Source organism: Nipponia nippon, unplaced genomic scaffold, assembly GCF_047370975.1.
Source record: "Nipponia nippon isolate SJK-2023a ecotype South Korea unplaced genomic scaffold, ASM4737097v1 scaffold_7, whole genome shotgun sequence".
Lineage (NCBI taxonomy): Eukaryota > Metazoa > Chordata > Aves > Pelecaniformes > Threskiornithidae > Nipponia > Nipponia nippon.
The window spans coordinates 18,020,653-18,034,067 of NW_028262391.1; the positions used below are offsets into that span (position 1 = coordinate 18,020,653).

At 33.2% G+C, this 13,415-nt stretch overlaps 1 protein-coding gene across 8 annotated transcripts in view; it reads left to right on the forward strand.

Annotated features, from left to right (window-relative positions):
- Positions 1 to 13,415, forward strand: part of XRN1 (5'-3' exoribonuclease 1) — a 40,970-nt gene that overhangs the window by 4,479 nt on the left and 23,076 nt on the right. For 7 of the 8 annotated variants that reach the window (XR_015700646.1, XM_087740221.1, XM_087740216.1 and 4 more), the window contains exons 3-19: positions 254 to 351; positions 709 to 818; positions 909 to 1,019; positions 1,257 to 1,339; positions 3,599 to 3,686; positions 3,801 to 3,969; positions 4,185 to 4,252; positions 5,266 to 5,400; positions 6,795 to 6,861; positions 7,574 to 7,679; positions 8,046 to 8,135; positions 8,291 to 8,447; positions 8,796 to 8,915; positions 9,944 to 10,113; positions 10,966 to 11,086; positions 11,184 to 11,282; positions 13,065 to 13,168. Coding sequence is in view for 7 of the 8 variants with exons in the window: in XM_087740221.1 (XP_087596347.1) it covers positions 254 to 351; positions 709 to 818; positions 909 to 1,019; positions 1,257 to 1,339; positions 3,599 to 3,686; positions 3,801 to 3,969; positions 4,185 to 4,252; positions 5,266 to 5,400; positions 6,795 to 6,861; positions 7,574 to 7,679; positions 8,046 to 8,135; positions 8,291 to 8,447; positions 8,796 to 8,915; positions 9,944 to 10,113; positions 10,966 to 11,086; positions 11,184 to 11,282; positions 13,065 to 13,168 (1,896 nt within the window). In the remaining variant the exon portion in view is untranslated. Of the gene's footprint in view, positions 1 to 247; positions 352 to 708; positions 819 to 908; positions 1,020 to 1,256; positions 1,340 to 3,598; positions 3,687 to 3,800; positions 3,970 to 4,184; positions 4,253 to 5,265; positions 5,401 to 6,794; positions 6,862 to 7,573; positions 7,680 to 8,045; positions 8,136 to 8,290; positions 8,448 to 8,795; positions 8,916 to 9,943; positions 10,114 to 10,965; positions 11,087 to 11,183; positions 11,283 to 13,064; positions 13,169 to 13,415 lie in introns of those variants that run through there. The other variant, XM_087740222.1, reaches the window with a different exon arrangement.

A 13,415-nucleotide genomic window follows, 5' to 3' on the forward strand; every position in this document is an offset into this window, starting at 1 on the left:
ATTCGCTATATCTGAGCAATGACAGATTATCATCATTACTAGGGGAAAAAAAGCTATTTTAAAGCCTTCCAGGTGTATCAGAAACAAGTTCAAGCTATTCAGGTGTTAAATTTCTCTCCCTTTTTTTTTTTTTAAGCATTTTTTTAAAAAATCAACTATATGTATTTTATCAGTAAAGCTGTACTTAGGATATTAACATTTGAAGAGGTTGATTCTTTCTCTATTCCCTCTCTCCAACCCTGTGTTGTTTTAGATCAGCAAAAGAGGCAGAGGACAAAATAAAAAAGGCATTAGAAAAGGGAGAAATTCTCCCTACAGAAGCCAGATTTGACTCCAACTGTATTACACCAGGTAAGATAATTTGTTAATGATTCAAGTGTTTAGATTTATGTTTTTGCATCTATATTTTGGCACTGTTTTCCCATCCTAAGGCTTTTATTTTTTTTTTTAATTGGAGGACAGAATCAATAAAGGCTCAAGTAAGTTGGGAACACAAGTTTTAGTAGGGTTGGAATACTGTCTCATTCTAAAAATTTTTTAGATTGCTATGGAAAAAATGAAACATCTTGGGGAAAAAAAACCAGCTGTTCCCTTCATCTCTTGCAGAATTTTTATTTGTTTGTTTTTTCATTAATACTTTTGATATGTAAACGCAGTTTTGAATGACTGGTAAAAAGCTTTGTGTTTAACTTAGATTTCTGTTTTCAGGAACTGAATTCATGGCCAGATTGCATGAGCATCTTAAATATTTTGTAAATATGAAGATTTCCACAGACAAATCCTGGCAAGGAGTAACAGTCTACTTATCAGGCCATGAGGTCATTGTATTTTGTTAACATTTTATTTTAAATAAATTTTTATTTTATAGAAAAATGCTTACTGATGAATTTTGGGGGTTTTTTGTGCAGACTCCAGGGGAAGGTGAGCATAAAATTATGGAGTTCATCAGATCAGAAAAAGCAAAGCCCCATCATGATCCAAACACAAGACACTGTCTCTATGGCTTAGACGCTGACTTGGTATGTGCAATTAAAATAATACAAAAAATGGACATTTATAAAGTGTATATGTCTTTGTCTTCCTAAGCGCATAGGGTTCTAAAATGTTATTAAACAAGCATGTCATTTTGTATTCCTGCAAACTTTTGAATTTGTAATGAAACCGAACAGCAAAATTTCTTTATAGTGCTCGAATCTTAAAATAACAGTTTAAAAAAAACAATGAAGTAAGACCTTTCTAATATCTCTTTATAATAGATTATGCTGGGATTAACAAGTCATGAGGCACACTTTGCGCTCTTAAGAGAAGAAGTCAGATTTGGTGGTAAAAAACCTCAAAGGTGAACTCATTTAACTTTACTCTTATTTTATATATGATTAAATTAAATCCAAAAGATACTGGGTCACTAAAACATTTTTTTTTTTTTATTGATTGCATACTAAATTTATAAAGTCTTAGTTTATTTTTGTGTTAGAAAATACACGAAATTAGAGAGATCAACTTGGTAAATTGTGCATTTGAATCCGCTTACATGAGAAAATGTATGCTGTCAGGACACCTGATTAAAAAAAAAAATCCTTAGAGCTTTGGTGTGTTGTGCTTCTTTCTTCATAATTTGAACGGGGCAGCCCAGGATGTACTGACATTGTTTCCATAATTGTCTTATGCAGATCTTGACTTTCTAAAATGTATTTATATCTCTGAGGTTTTGTGCATGTAAGTAAATTACTAGAATAATTACTAAAATAAACTCTCTTAGAAAGGGGCTGACTGGATGCTGTTATTCTGCATTTGCCCATTTGAGCTAACTTGTGGGCTATAATCAGTCAGAACAAGGTGATTTGTTCCAGAACTATGCATGTACATGGAGCTATTCTGAAGTAATAGAAAAACTAATTTTACAACTGTTACTGTGACTAGGTTCCTTCTTTGAAGGACCTTAAGCATATATTTGGTGGATAAAGGGAGAAGGTGGGAGAGACAGAGAAATACACTTTTTTTGATACAAAAAGGATTTTGGATAATACAGTGCTAAGTCATATAAATGTTTGGATAAATGCATCATTTTTGCTAATAAACAAATGTTTTTATTGCCAAGGACAATATGATAAGCATCAGAAACAAGTATTCTTTTCATAGTCTTCCACAGTCAACTTTTCATTAATACTCACTCTGTTGATAGTGTTGGCATGTAATATTGTAATGTTTTTAAAAGACCTTAAGTCTTTTAAATCTAATTTAAAATTTCTAATCAAAGAAAAATGTCGGTTTTCCTTTTTTAAAAAAAAATATAAAAGTGTGATGACCTTTTGAGGGATTAATTAAATAAAGTATGAAATCAAAAGGCAAGGTGTCTTTTTTTTTTTTTTTTTTTTTCCCCTTCACTATTGTTTCATATTTGGCTCCTGTTGTAATTTCTTGATAATATTGCTCATTACAGGCATTTACTTCTGGAAGGTATGGGAATTGTCTTTTGTCAATATTGTCACTTTTATGAGTGCTTACAATTGGAAATTTGAAAATACTAAAAATACATACAAATTAATATCTGTTAGCAGTTTCTTGATTGAGAGAAATTATTTGTTTTATCAGGATTTTCAAGTCCAGTGCAATGAAGAATAAGGGGCAAAATGTCTCTAGAGTCTTAGAGCATCAACCTGGATTTGCCAACATGAAAATTACATTTAAAAAGTGACAGAATTGGGTCTGAAGTTCTGTGCAGCCACATGTAGCTCGGAGTTCGTCTTAGTAGTCTTCATTTAAGCTTGTGTATCACATGCACCTTCCTCAGAGGATTTTGGCCAAAATCTACTATGCATGTGTATGTGTGGATACACAGGTGTTTATCCTCGTTTGTCATTGGAGGTTGTCCCAGCTAGTTACGGTATCTACAAGGTGAAATGGTCCTTTACAAATTTAAAATACATCAGTCTTTAGCTCATTAATCTTTTGGCATAGATATTAACTGATTTTGGCCTAACATTGGCTTAGGTATTAAATAATTTTAGTGAAGAGAGGAAAGGGAGGCAGAATACCCGTTGACTAATTTATGCCATAAACAGTAGGTTTGTCATTTTTTTGGTGCTGTGTTGAAGACACTAGGTAATACACATGGAGCATATTTTCAAGTTGAGCATATTCTTTTCTTACAAGAAGCATTTCAAATGACTGCAAATGTAACCCAGCCAGTTTAGACATGAATCTGTGTACTCTGTATGTACTCAGACTAGTTCTAAAAGACTTTAAAACGTATTGGGTTTGGTGCAAAGTTATGTTAGGTTGTCCCTTTTTTGGACAATGAGATAATTACTTAGGAAATAGTTAATGCAGCATGGAACTCCACAAAGCTGCCCTGCTTTCTCTAAGCTAGTTTTTCATCCAGTGCAGTCATATCTGCTGTTTAGAAGATTCTCCTGCAAAATTTTATAGACTCAAACCAGATGAATCCTAAAATAGATTCAAAGAAATGTTTATATGTTACTTCTTCTGCAGGGATATAATCCTAGTAAGAGTACTTGGTTTTAGGTAACCTTGAATTTATTAAATATTCATGTTGAAATTGTGTTTATAAATAATTAATGTTTTGAATAATTTACAGAGCATGTGCACCAGAGGAAACCACGTTTCATTTACTGCACTTATCACTGATGAGAGAATATATTGATTATGAATTTTCACCAGTAAAAGTAAGTTCTAACGGAGCTGTGATTGAAGACGTGTGAAGTCTTTTTATGCAAACATGATAATAAAAATTATGCTCCTGTGCTTTTTTTCTTTTTTTTCTTTTTTTTTTTCCCCAGGACAAGATTTCCTTTGAATATGATATCGAAAGGATAATAGATGATTGGATCTTAATGGGTTTCCTTGTAGGAAATGATTTTATTCCTCATCTACCTCATTTACACATTAATCATGATGCACTGCCGCTACTTTATAGAACATATATGGCTATCTTGCCAGAACTGGGAGGTAAGAATACTCAGTTTAGTTGTGGAAAGTAGCAGCATTAATGTTCCTGTGTTAATATTTATTGACCTTTTTAGCCATGTTAGAATGTTTAGCATTTATTACACTTTCTTTAGACAGCCAGCAAGATTGCATTCTATTATCTATGGGGCATTTAAATTGAAATTTTAAAACTGTTAAATTGTTAATTTAAAAAACATACTTTATTTTCCCTATAGGTTACATAAATGAAAACGGGCATCTGAATTTAAAACGTTTTGAGAAATATCTCACAAGATTGTCAGATGTAAGTAACTTCGAAATTATGTCTGTTGAATATAACCTCAATATAGTGCCCTAAAATACACCATGCTGTAGTTTTAATGAACTGTTAAATGACTGTGTTTTACAAGTGATTTAATGAGCTGTTTTATCGTTTAAGTGATGGGATACAATCAGTTATTGTCTGATATTATCATAACATAAGAGGAAAAAGATTGAATCATTCGATCTATGCTTTAGCCAGCATCTTTTAGTACTGCAAGTCAAATGAGGATTCACCACTAGAATCGTGGTCCTCAGTTCTCATTGAGTAATGAGCGGCGGTACTGGGCAAAGCATGCTGCAGGCAGCAATATTCTTTGCTTCCCCTGCTGGTCAGTTTTTTGTGGGGTAAGCTGTGTCTGAAGATCTTGGAGAGCAATATTTTTTGCAAGTTTTTTATGAAGATCACTAGTAAAGAGCAATGAAGCATTAGTATCTCTCAGAGGCAGACATCAAGCATTCTTCATGAACTAACTAGAGTACAGGAGGCAATCCTGTTAAATGCCACTGTAGTAATTCATCCTAGAGATGAGAAAAGGTATAGGCCATATAGAAATGGAAAGGTCTCAGCCTTCTGCTGAACTTGGAAGGAGGAAGTTCATCTGCTGTCCCTGCTTCAGCCCTGTCTACTGATTCTTCAGTAGAACTATGAAAGTGTTGGGTGTGTGGCACAAGACTGTATTACCCAGACTCTAGAAGCTTCTACTGCTTCTAGAGTTGATAGTGAAGTGTGGAAGTTACCTAATTCTTTTTGTTACCCATTGCTGCCTTACTGAAAGAAAACAAAATACGGCTTGGATGTATGTTATACATTGCTAAGAAAAAAGTTTTTTAATATTAGTCTATTAGTTTAGTTGTAGCTCTAGGGCAAAACATTTATGTATGAATGATTCTAGATGTAATCTAATGCACCTACTAAAAAGACGTTGTTAATTTAGCACTCTAAATTTGACGTCCCTCAAATATTTCTAAACTTACTTTAATCTTTCTGCACAGTTTGATCGTGAACACTTCAGTGAAGTCTTTGTAGACCTAAAATGGTTTGAAAGTAAAGTAGGCAATAAATACCTCAACGAGGCAGCTGGTATTGCAGCAGAGGAAGCCAGAAAAAATAAACAAAAGAAACAAAAGGTTAGTGTTTTACATGCACAGTTCTGGAAATAAGAATGTTACTTTTTGCAGGTCAATAATTTGATCTTAGACAAATTAAATGGCATAAAACTCTGTTTTGAGATTTTTTTGAGATCGGAAAAGGTAGTAAAAATGTAACATTTGAGGAACTACCTGTATGCGTTGCTGGTTGTGAGTGAGGAAATGGTTAAGTCAAGGTTAAGTTCTCATGTTTTTGAAATCTTGTAAACCTGTAACTTAATGCCAATTTAATGTCAATTTATCTGTTCCTCAACAGCAGCAAAACTTACTTCTGGGTGAATTATGGTCAAACTTGCTCTGCTTCATAATTTTACTTTTCAATGCATAGCCTGCTGGAAGTTTTATATATTTCAGATACACTGATAGGTCATTCGTGCGTGTCTAGTTCATTGGCCGACTATTTGACAATGAATAGATAAATAGCCATTTCATTGGTGTGAGCTATCTCAGATTGGTTATTAAACTTGCAATTCTAGATATAACTAATTAATAAGGAACAGCACCTTTCTCTGTATCTTGACTCTGCCCCACTGTCATGTTCACCACCACCACCTCCATCGGCTATCCTTCAATATATGCCTTCAGCACAGTGTAGAGTAGCAGCAGGAAATTCCTTCAAGTTCAATCCACCACTGTATGTCGTTACCCTGTTCTTTAGTGCAGTTTGTGGTTTGTAAGAGCAAGATGTTAGCTCTTCCTTTAATAAGGTATGCTTTATTTGTGGTTGTTTTTTTATTTGCCACAGAAGTTTGGAGCAGCTGTATAGTATTAGCTAGCCATCTTGACTGATCCTTTGAATGGCAGTGACAGTCAGGAGCTTGCATATCTCAGGTACAGGGGAAGAGGGCCAACTTAATGGTTCTGCTTATTGAAAGCTACTCAGTGCTGTACACAAAAGACAGTGTGTAGTGTGAGAATGAAGTGAATGTTTGGCTTGTTTGACTCTTTAAAACATAATTTCTTGTATCCTTACTTCCCACAAAAGTAATTTGAACTCTTAAAAATTTACTGATTGCATAGTGGTGCTGTAGCACAATGCATGATGGAGGTAAAAATGCTTAAATGTGTACTGCACAGTTTTGGAAATAGTTGTATTTTGGAAAAAAATATTCAGATATTTCTTTAAAGATAGTTGAGATTTTATTTAAGACTGCTCCTTTTCCTGATCTATATGGACGAAGTCATTTTCCATAGGTAATTAGAAGAGAAGGAGATGTAGTCGGTTTGATAATATTATAATAATAATTAATAATAATGTAATAATATTTATACATGTTAATTATAGCATTTTGAGTTGCAGATTTTATGATTGTGAATGAGGTACGTGCATATTTTCCTGTATTTTTACTTTATCTCAAATATTCATTTAATAGGCTCAGGAAAATTCTATATGTTTGGCTGCTTTAGAAAAAAACGAAGATGAAGTTGTGACCCCTAAAAGTAGGTGCAAATAGTTTTTCCATGTATATACCTGTAACAAAAAACGTGCTAATTTGTGTATAGATTTAGAATATTTGTAGGAATTTCATGTCAAAGATAACCTTAATCTAACTGAAAGAGTTATGTAGTCAGCTATTGGGGAAATGGAACTGCATATCACTGGCTTACGGTAAGAGGGAGTGGGGCTAAAGCTTTTGAAGTGCTTCTTACCTGACCAGTATTTCCCTGATGAATTAAAGGAATGAATGAGCAAATCTTCATTATGTTTTTAAACTCATTCCACTTGTAGGAAATGTCTTTTGCTCATGTTTTGAAATTTAATGTCAAAAATGTATGAATATTACTCCATGATATAAGATGATGAAAAAAGATTAAATTTTAAAATTTATTTTAACATTTTCTTAAATTATTTTCTGATGGCTTATATTCTCTTCTCTGTTCTTGCAATTGGGCTACAAAATGGGTTGCCTGTCTTCCAAGGGAAAAAAAAAAAAAGTTCCAGTCTTTCTCTGGGTAAAGATTTTGTTTGATTTGCTTCATGTTACTTTCAGTGCAAGGAAGGTATAAGCACCTACCTATAACTGTGACTTGAGGAATAAATTTAAGGCATTAAGTCAAAACTGAATGTCTTCAAACCTTACTGTAGTAGAGAAGAGAATGTTAATCCTTTTTTTTTTTTTTTTTTTTTTTTCCTTCATGACTGCTTTCTCAGCTGTGTTGGAAGATGAACCAGAAGATGATGATCTGTTTGAAACTGAGTTTAGGCAATACAAAAGAACTTACTACATGACTAAAATGGGTGTAGAAGTAGTTTCTGAGTAAGTGTGTGCTTTTTGTTTCTTTTTCTTTTTTTTTTTTTTCTAAACACCAAAGACAAGTCTTTGCATATGTCTTATACAAGACAGAATATTCATTCATGTTGAAAGCAGAGAACACATGGCAGTGTACTGCAGTGGTGATGCTTTTGGCTAATGCAAGAAGAGCTGCAACTCAAGTTTTCTGTACTAAGTATTTGAGGACCAGAGAGAAAAAATCCATGAGTATTAAAGGAATCTAGAAAACGATGGTCTTATTAGGTTCTCAAAATGCTCTGTCTTCATACTTATGTACCAAGGTGCTAAGTAATTTTTATATACCAGTGAAAATGAGAAAAACTAATAAGTATCTTTCCTTTTTCTTTTAAGTGACTTCTTAGCTGATCAAGCTGAGTGTTATGTCCAGGCAATACAATGGATTTTGCATTATTATTACCATGGAGTTCAGTCATGGAGCTGGTAAGAGAAATTGTCAAATGAGAAATTGCATAAGATTGAGCAATATTTCACCTTGTATGCTGGGAACATTTAATGTAGTTCTGTTTGTTTCTGATCTGTGAACGCTGCTGTGCTATAATTAAGTCAAGTAACTTAAGAGGTTTTTTCCCCTGCAGGTATTATCCTTATCATTATGCACCTTATCTGTCAGATATTCGCAACATCAGCGAACTCAAAATAAAATTTGAACTAGGAAAACCTTTCATGCCATTTGAACAGCTTCTTGCTGTACTTCCAGCAGCTAGCAAAGATCTGCTACCTAAATGCTACCAGGTAGGATTTAGAATTAAATTGCATTTATCTATTGCTTACTGGTTGTCTGCTTTATTTTGAAGTAACTCTTTTCTTGATATTTTTGCGTATCCTCTTAGTTATATTCTATCTCTAATTTTTAGGTGTATGGTTAAATACTTCTATTTCTTACTATTATTAGTACATTGTGAAGTTAGTTACAAAACTTTGCACTTGCTAATCAATTTCAGACTGGGACAGTTAAATGATAAATGTTGAATTCGTGTTCAGCCCTGAATTGGTTTTAATACCAGCCTTCCTCTATCTCTTCCTAGAATTAGTGCTGAATTGTCTCTGATATTGTTTAATTCCTCTATTGTGTTTTCGTAGCATTTGATGATCAGTCAAGACTCTCCTATTATAGAATATTATCCACCGGATTTTAAAACTGACCTAAATGGAAAACAGCAAGAATGGGAAGCTGTAGTATTAATCCCGTTTATTGATGAGGTGAGTTCTTTCAACATCTGCTGTCTCCAAAAGCTTCATAACAAATCTGCTAAACTTCTTAATTAATCAATAGTTAGACATGCAATTAAATGGAAGTTAAAATTAACACTTGATAAGACCACAGAAAAATATAAATGTTTGCAGCCTGGAGAGGAAGGCTAGATTAAGTTACCATAAGCAAAGTTAGCTTCAAGTGGCAGAAGTCTTAAGTAAGGGATGTGGATTTCTTGTTTGTTCATGTTTTTAATCAGCTATTCAAATATTTAATTTCAGTTTTTTTAGAAAAAAATTCTATTCCTATGTACATATAAAAATACAGAATGTCTGTAGCTAAAATAAAAGAAACCCTTGAAAACAAAAAAACAGTCTTTTTACAGAAAATCTCTTCACATGAACACAAGTAATGGGTAGAAGACTTTAAGTACAAATCAAACACTAAAACATTAACAGAGAGGAATAAAATAGTAACATTTTCCTTTTGCATATAGGATAACAGTATTATATACGTTGTTGTAATATCTTTTATCAGATATAATTTGAGCATATCAAAGAATGGATGAAAATAAAAGTGCAGATTAGATGTTAAGATACATACAGGTGGTGGCATATGCCTATCAGTTGTTTCCATAGTTCACAGTGAAAGGTACAGGACTCAGTCTTCTCACAAAAGACAACCGTTGCTACTTGAATCAGCCATAAGGTTTTGAAGCTTTTTCAATAGCTATTTTTGCAGAATTTTATGATAACATCTAAAATCTTTTTAATATTTCTTTGTATGTTAAATGTAAAAGGCAAAATATGGCTAGCCTTTGGAAACATTTGCAAAAAGGTGATCTTTATTCTCCAAAGCCATTCCATTGTAATTGTCCTATTTTTATCAGAGAGCTGGGACATGAGGAAGGGTGAGGCTGCAATTAGAAAAATAACACATTAACCAGAAAAGTGAAGGTATCCACTTTCCCAGTGTAGACGTTTCCGTGCTAGTTTTTGTTGCCAGTTTCACATACGCTAATTTCTCTAAAATTTAGAAACGACTGCTGCAGGCCATGGAATCCTGTAATAAGTGCCTAAAAGAAGAGGAGAAACGAAGAAATACTCACAGTGCTTGCTTAATGTACTGGTATGACAAAGATGCAGAGTTCCAGTACACGTCGCCATGGCCAGAGAAATTCCCTGCAATAGAAAGATGTCATACAAGGTAACAGTGGCATAACATATTTTAGAGTAGACTAAATGTAGTTGGAATACTTCTATTAGCGTTTTAACTAAAGCTTGTATATGCCACTATATACACTGAAAAATGTAAAATGTTGAATTAGATGTTACTTGTGGATGGCACAGTAAAAGTATTTGTCCCTTTTCTTTAAACATTACTTCGCAAAACAGATGAACCAATGCTAAGTTGGCAAGAACACTCTAGAGAATTACTAAACTTTGTATGACACAGAGGATGAAAGACTGGTACAAATATCTGATAATAGTGATGATTTATCAGCACACTAATTCCAGACCATTTGTGAAAAAATGTAAGCAATTGGATCCAGTTCAGAGAGTTGAACACAAGTGTGTTGCTCACTTTCCTCTCACTGAAAGTAGCCAGCTTTGTTTAACACAGGCTGAGGTTTCAAGATTAAATGGAAACATAACCTTAATAGTAATCAAACTTAAATCAAAATAGGGGAGGAATGCCTGTTGCAGGATTACACTCAGTGAAGAATGAATAGTTGTGAAGATGAATGATACCGTCTGGAACCATTGCTAGTTTAGAATTTGACAATAACAATGAATTAAAATAGCGAGATTGAGACATACCATGGCTTGAAGTTTTGTCTTTTTCTTAATGAGTAGTCTCTTTGCAGCAATAGCATGGGTATAGGTTGTATAGGTTCCAAGTGGCTTAAATTAATTGCCACCTTACAGGAAAAGGGTTTGTCAGTTAATGAATGTTTGAATGAAAAGGGTTTGTTAATGAATGTTTGAATGAGGAATGAGAGTTTCTAGAGCCAGATGTCAATCTGTGTGAGCAAGTGTTGTGCAACTTGTTTTTTAGGTATAAAACGATACCTTTGGATGCTTGGCATGTAGAAATAACCCACAATAAGATAACTAAAATCAACAAGAGTGCATTGTATTTTTGTGGATTTCCTACTTTAAAGCACATTAAACATAAGGTAAAAGATTTTTCTCTTCTGACATTTTCAATTGCATTTAATAGATAACTACGTAAGAGTTGAAGTAAGTTTTATGTGCTGTTTTGTTTTTACCCAGTTCTATCTTAGAAAAAGTGGCGTACAGGTGTTTCAGCAAAGCAGCCATGGAGAGAACATGATGTTAGAAATCATAGCTGCTGAGAACTCAAAAGAACAGGTAAGCATTCAGCTCCTAACAAAAAAAAAAAACCAAAAACAAAAAAAACCAAAAAACCCCAACCAAACCCAAAAACCAAGCAACCAAAAAAAAAACCCAGACAAAATACCTTGTCATGAAGAGAGTCAATTTGTTAAATAGTCAGATTTGAAATGTTGGTTATTTATATCTTCTCAATAGTGTATTATAGGAGAAAAACATTTAGAGTAGTACTGAAAAAGTTTTTTAAAAAATTTAAAACACATTTCTTAAGAAAGAATAGTTAAATATATTGAATAGTTAATTTAAAAGAATATCTTTAGATTTTTTTAAAACTTTATCTAACTAGTAATGCTTTGATTTCAAAACAAGCTTTATGTATAAATTGTTAAAATTTGATTAATAGAAAGGAAGGTGAAATACAGCTTTATGTTCCAGGCCATAGAACTAATTGCTGGAGTAAGAACTAATTGCTGGAGTAAGAACTCTGAAGTTCTTAGCTCCCAGCCCAAAATTGAGACCATTAAGTGGTAGTATTCTTAGTATATATTTTGAAAACATCAGCTGAATCGGTTCGCTGAAAACATTAACAGTATTCATTCACACTGAAAGCTTTTGTTGACTATTGGAGACAATAGTAAAAAATAAAGTTCATTAGGATTAAAACACTAAATTTGTGCAGGGAACAGTCTAGAATTTTGGGAATCTGCTGAAAGATTTAAATTTGTCCTGACTTCAGAATATTAAGTGTCAGTCTCCTTAGTAGAGTTTCTGGCATTTCTCTGTGGTGGCTATCAGATGTTCTCAGGTAAGGGGTTGGTGAGACTCACTCCTGACTAATTAATAGTTGGAAATTATATAAATTCACGGAAGCAGAGTCTCCAGACCAGTGCCTCTTGTCTTTTGTGTAGCTGAATATATAGATGCTTTTTATTTTTTAATCAGTCCCTTTTCATCAACAAAGCAGACTTACACCTTTCACTTAAATGAGACTGATAGAGGAATTAGAGGAAAGAATTGATGCAGAGACATTAAGAAGCAAAGTATTTTTCTAAATCTTTTAAAAGCCAGCTCTATTTCATAATCAGAAATATCAGGTAGCAAAAGACAAATCCAGGAAAAGAAAAAAAATTTCAGAGATAAATAAATAAAACCCAGAAAGGAGACAGGAAGAAAACAACAAGATAGGATTTTACAGTAGAAAGATAGGGAGAGTGCATTTTCAAGATACATGGCAAAGAGAATTTAATAAGCCACATTAGTAGATTAAAAGATAGCAGAAACTCATTGGAAAAATAGAACGTAATGTGAGACTAAAATTACAGATGCTAGCAAAATCCTGGACATAAGTGCCATTTTTTTATTTCAGTGAGATAAAAAAGTAAAATCTATGGTACAAAATATTTCATGAATCTCAAATCGTCAGTTTGATTATTGTGTCCCACAGACACAAATAGTTCTAAATGATTTAACAAAAAAGTGCATAGTAAGCCTATACCTGAAATGTAAATCAACCCAGGTCTTACAACTAACATATGCTATATGTAAAGAGCCACGCTTGGAATACAATACTTTGTGCTAAAAAATGAAATATGATTCTCCATTCCTAATCAGAGATTATGTAATATGTATCAAAATATAATTTAATGAGATAAAATGAGCTTTTTATTCTGCAAGAAAACCTGTTTTTTAACTAGAGTAGTTTTTATTGTAAAAACAGTTTGAAAATATTTTTTTTTAAATCTTTTAATATGTTAAACAATTAGTAATAGTAACTTCTGGGTGGTTGTTTTTTTTTTTCAGATGGTGGAAAATGTTGCCAGTTTGGTACTTGGAAAGCGTGTTTTTGTTAATTGGCCACATCTTGAAGAAGCCAGAGTTGTTGCTGTGTCAGATGGAGAAACTAAGTAAGAGACATTTCATGGATAGTTGTTTGTTGTCTTTATTGTTTTATTTAAAATAAGTTCTTGGGCTGTACAAAAGTTTTGGTTTTATTGTAACACTTGCTAACAGCCAATTAGTCCAAACGTATCCAAGGTGGCTTGGTGGAAGAACCTTTGTTTACGATTGTTCTGAGGTTTGGTCTCCGTAGAATTCTAGTCCTTCAGTATTTTGCTATAGATGTAGAAGTTTGGGAGAGCTCATTCTTAACTT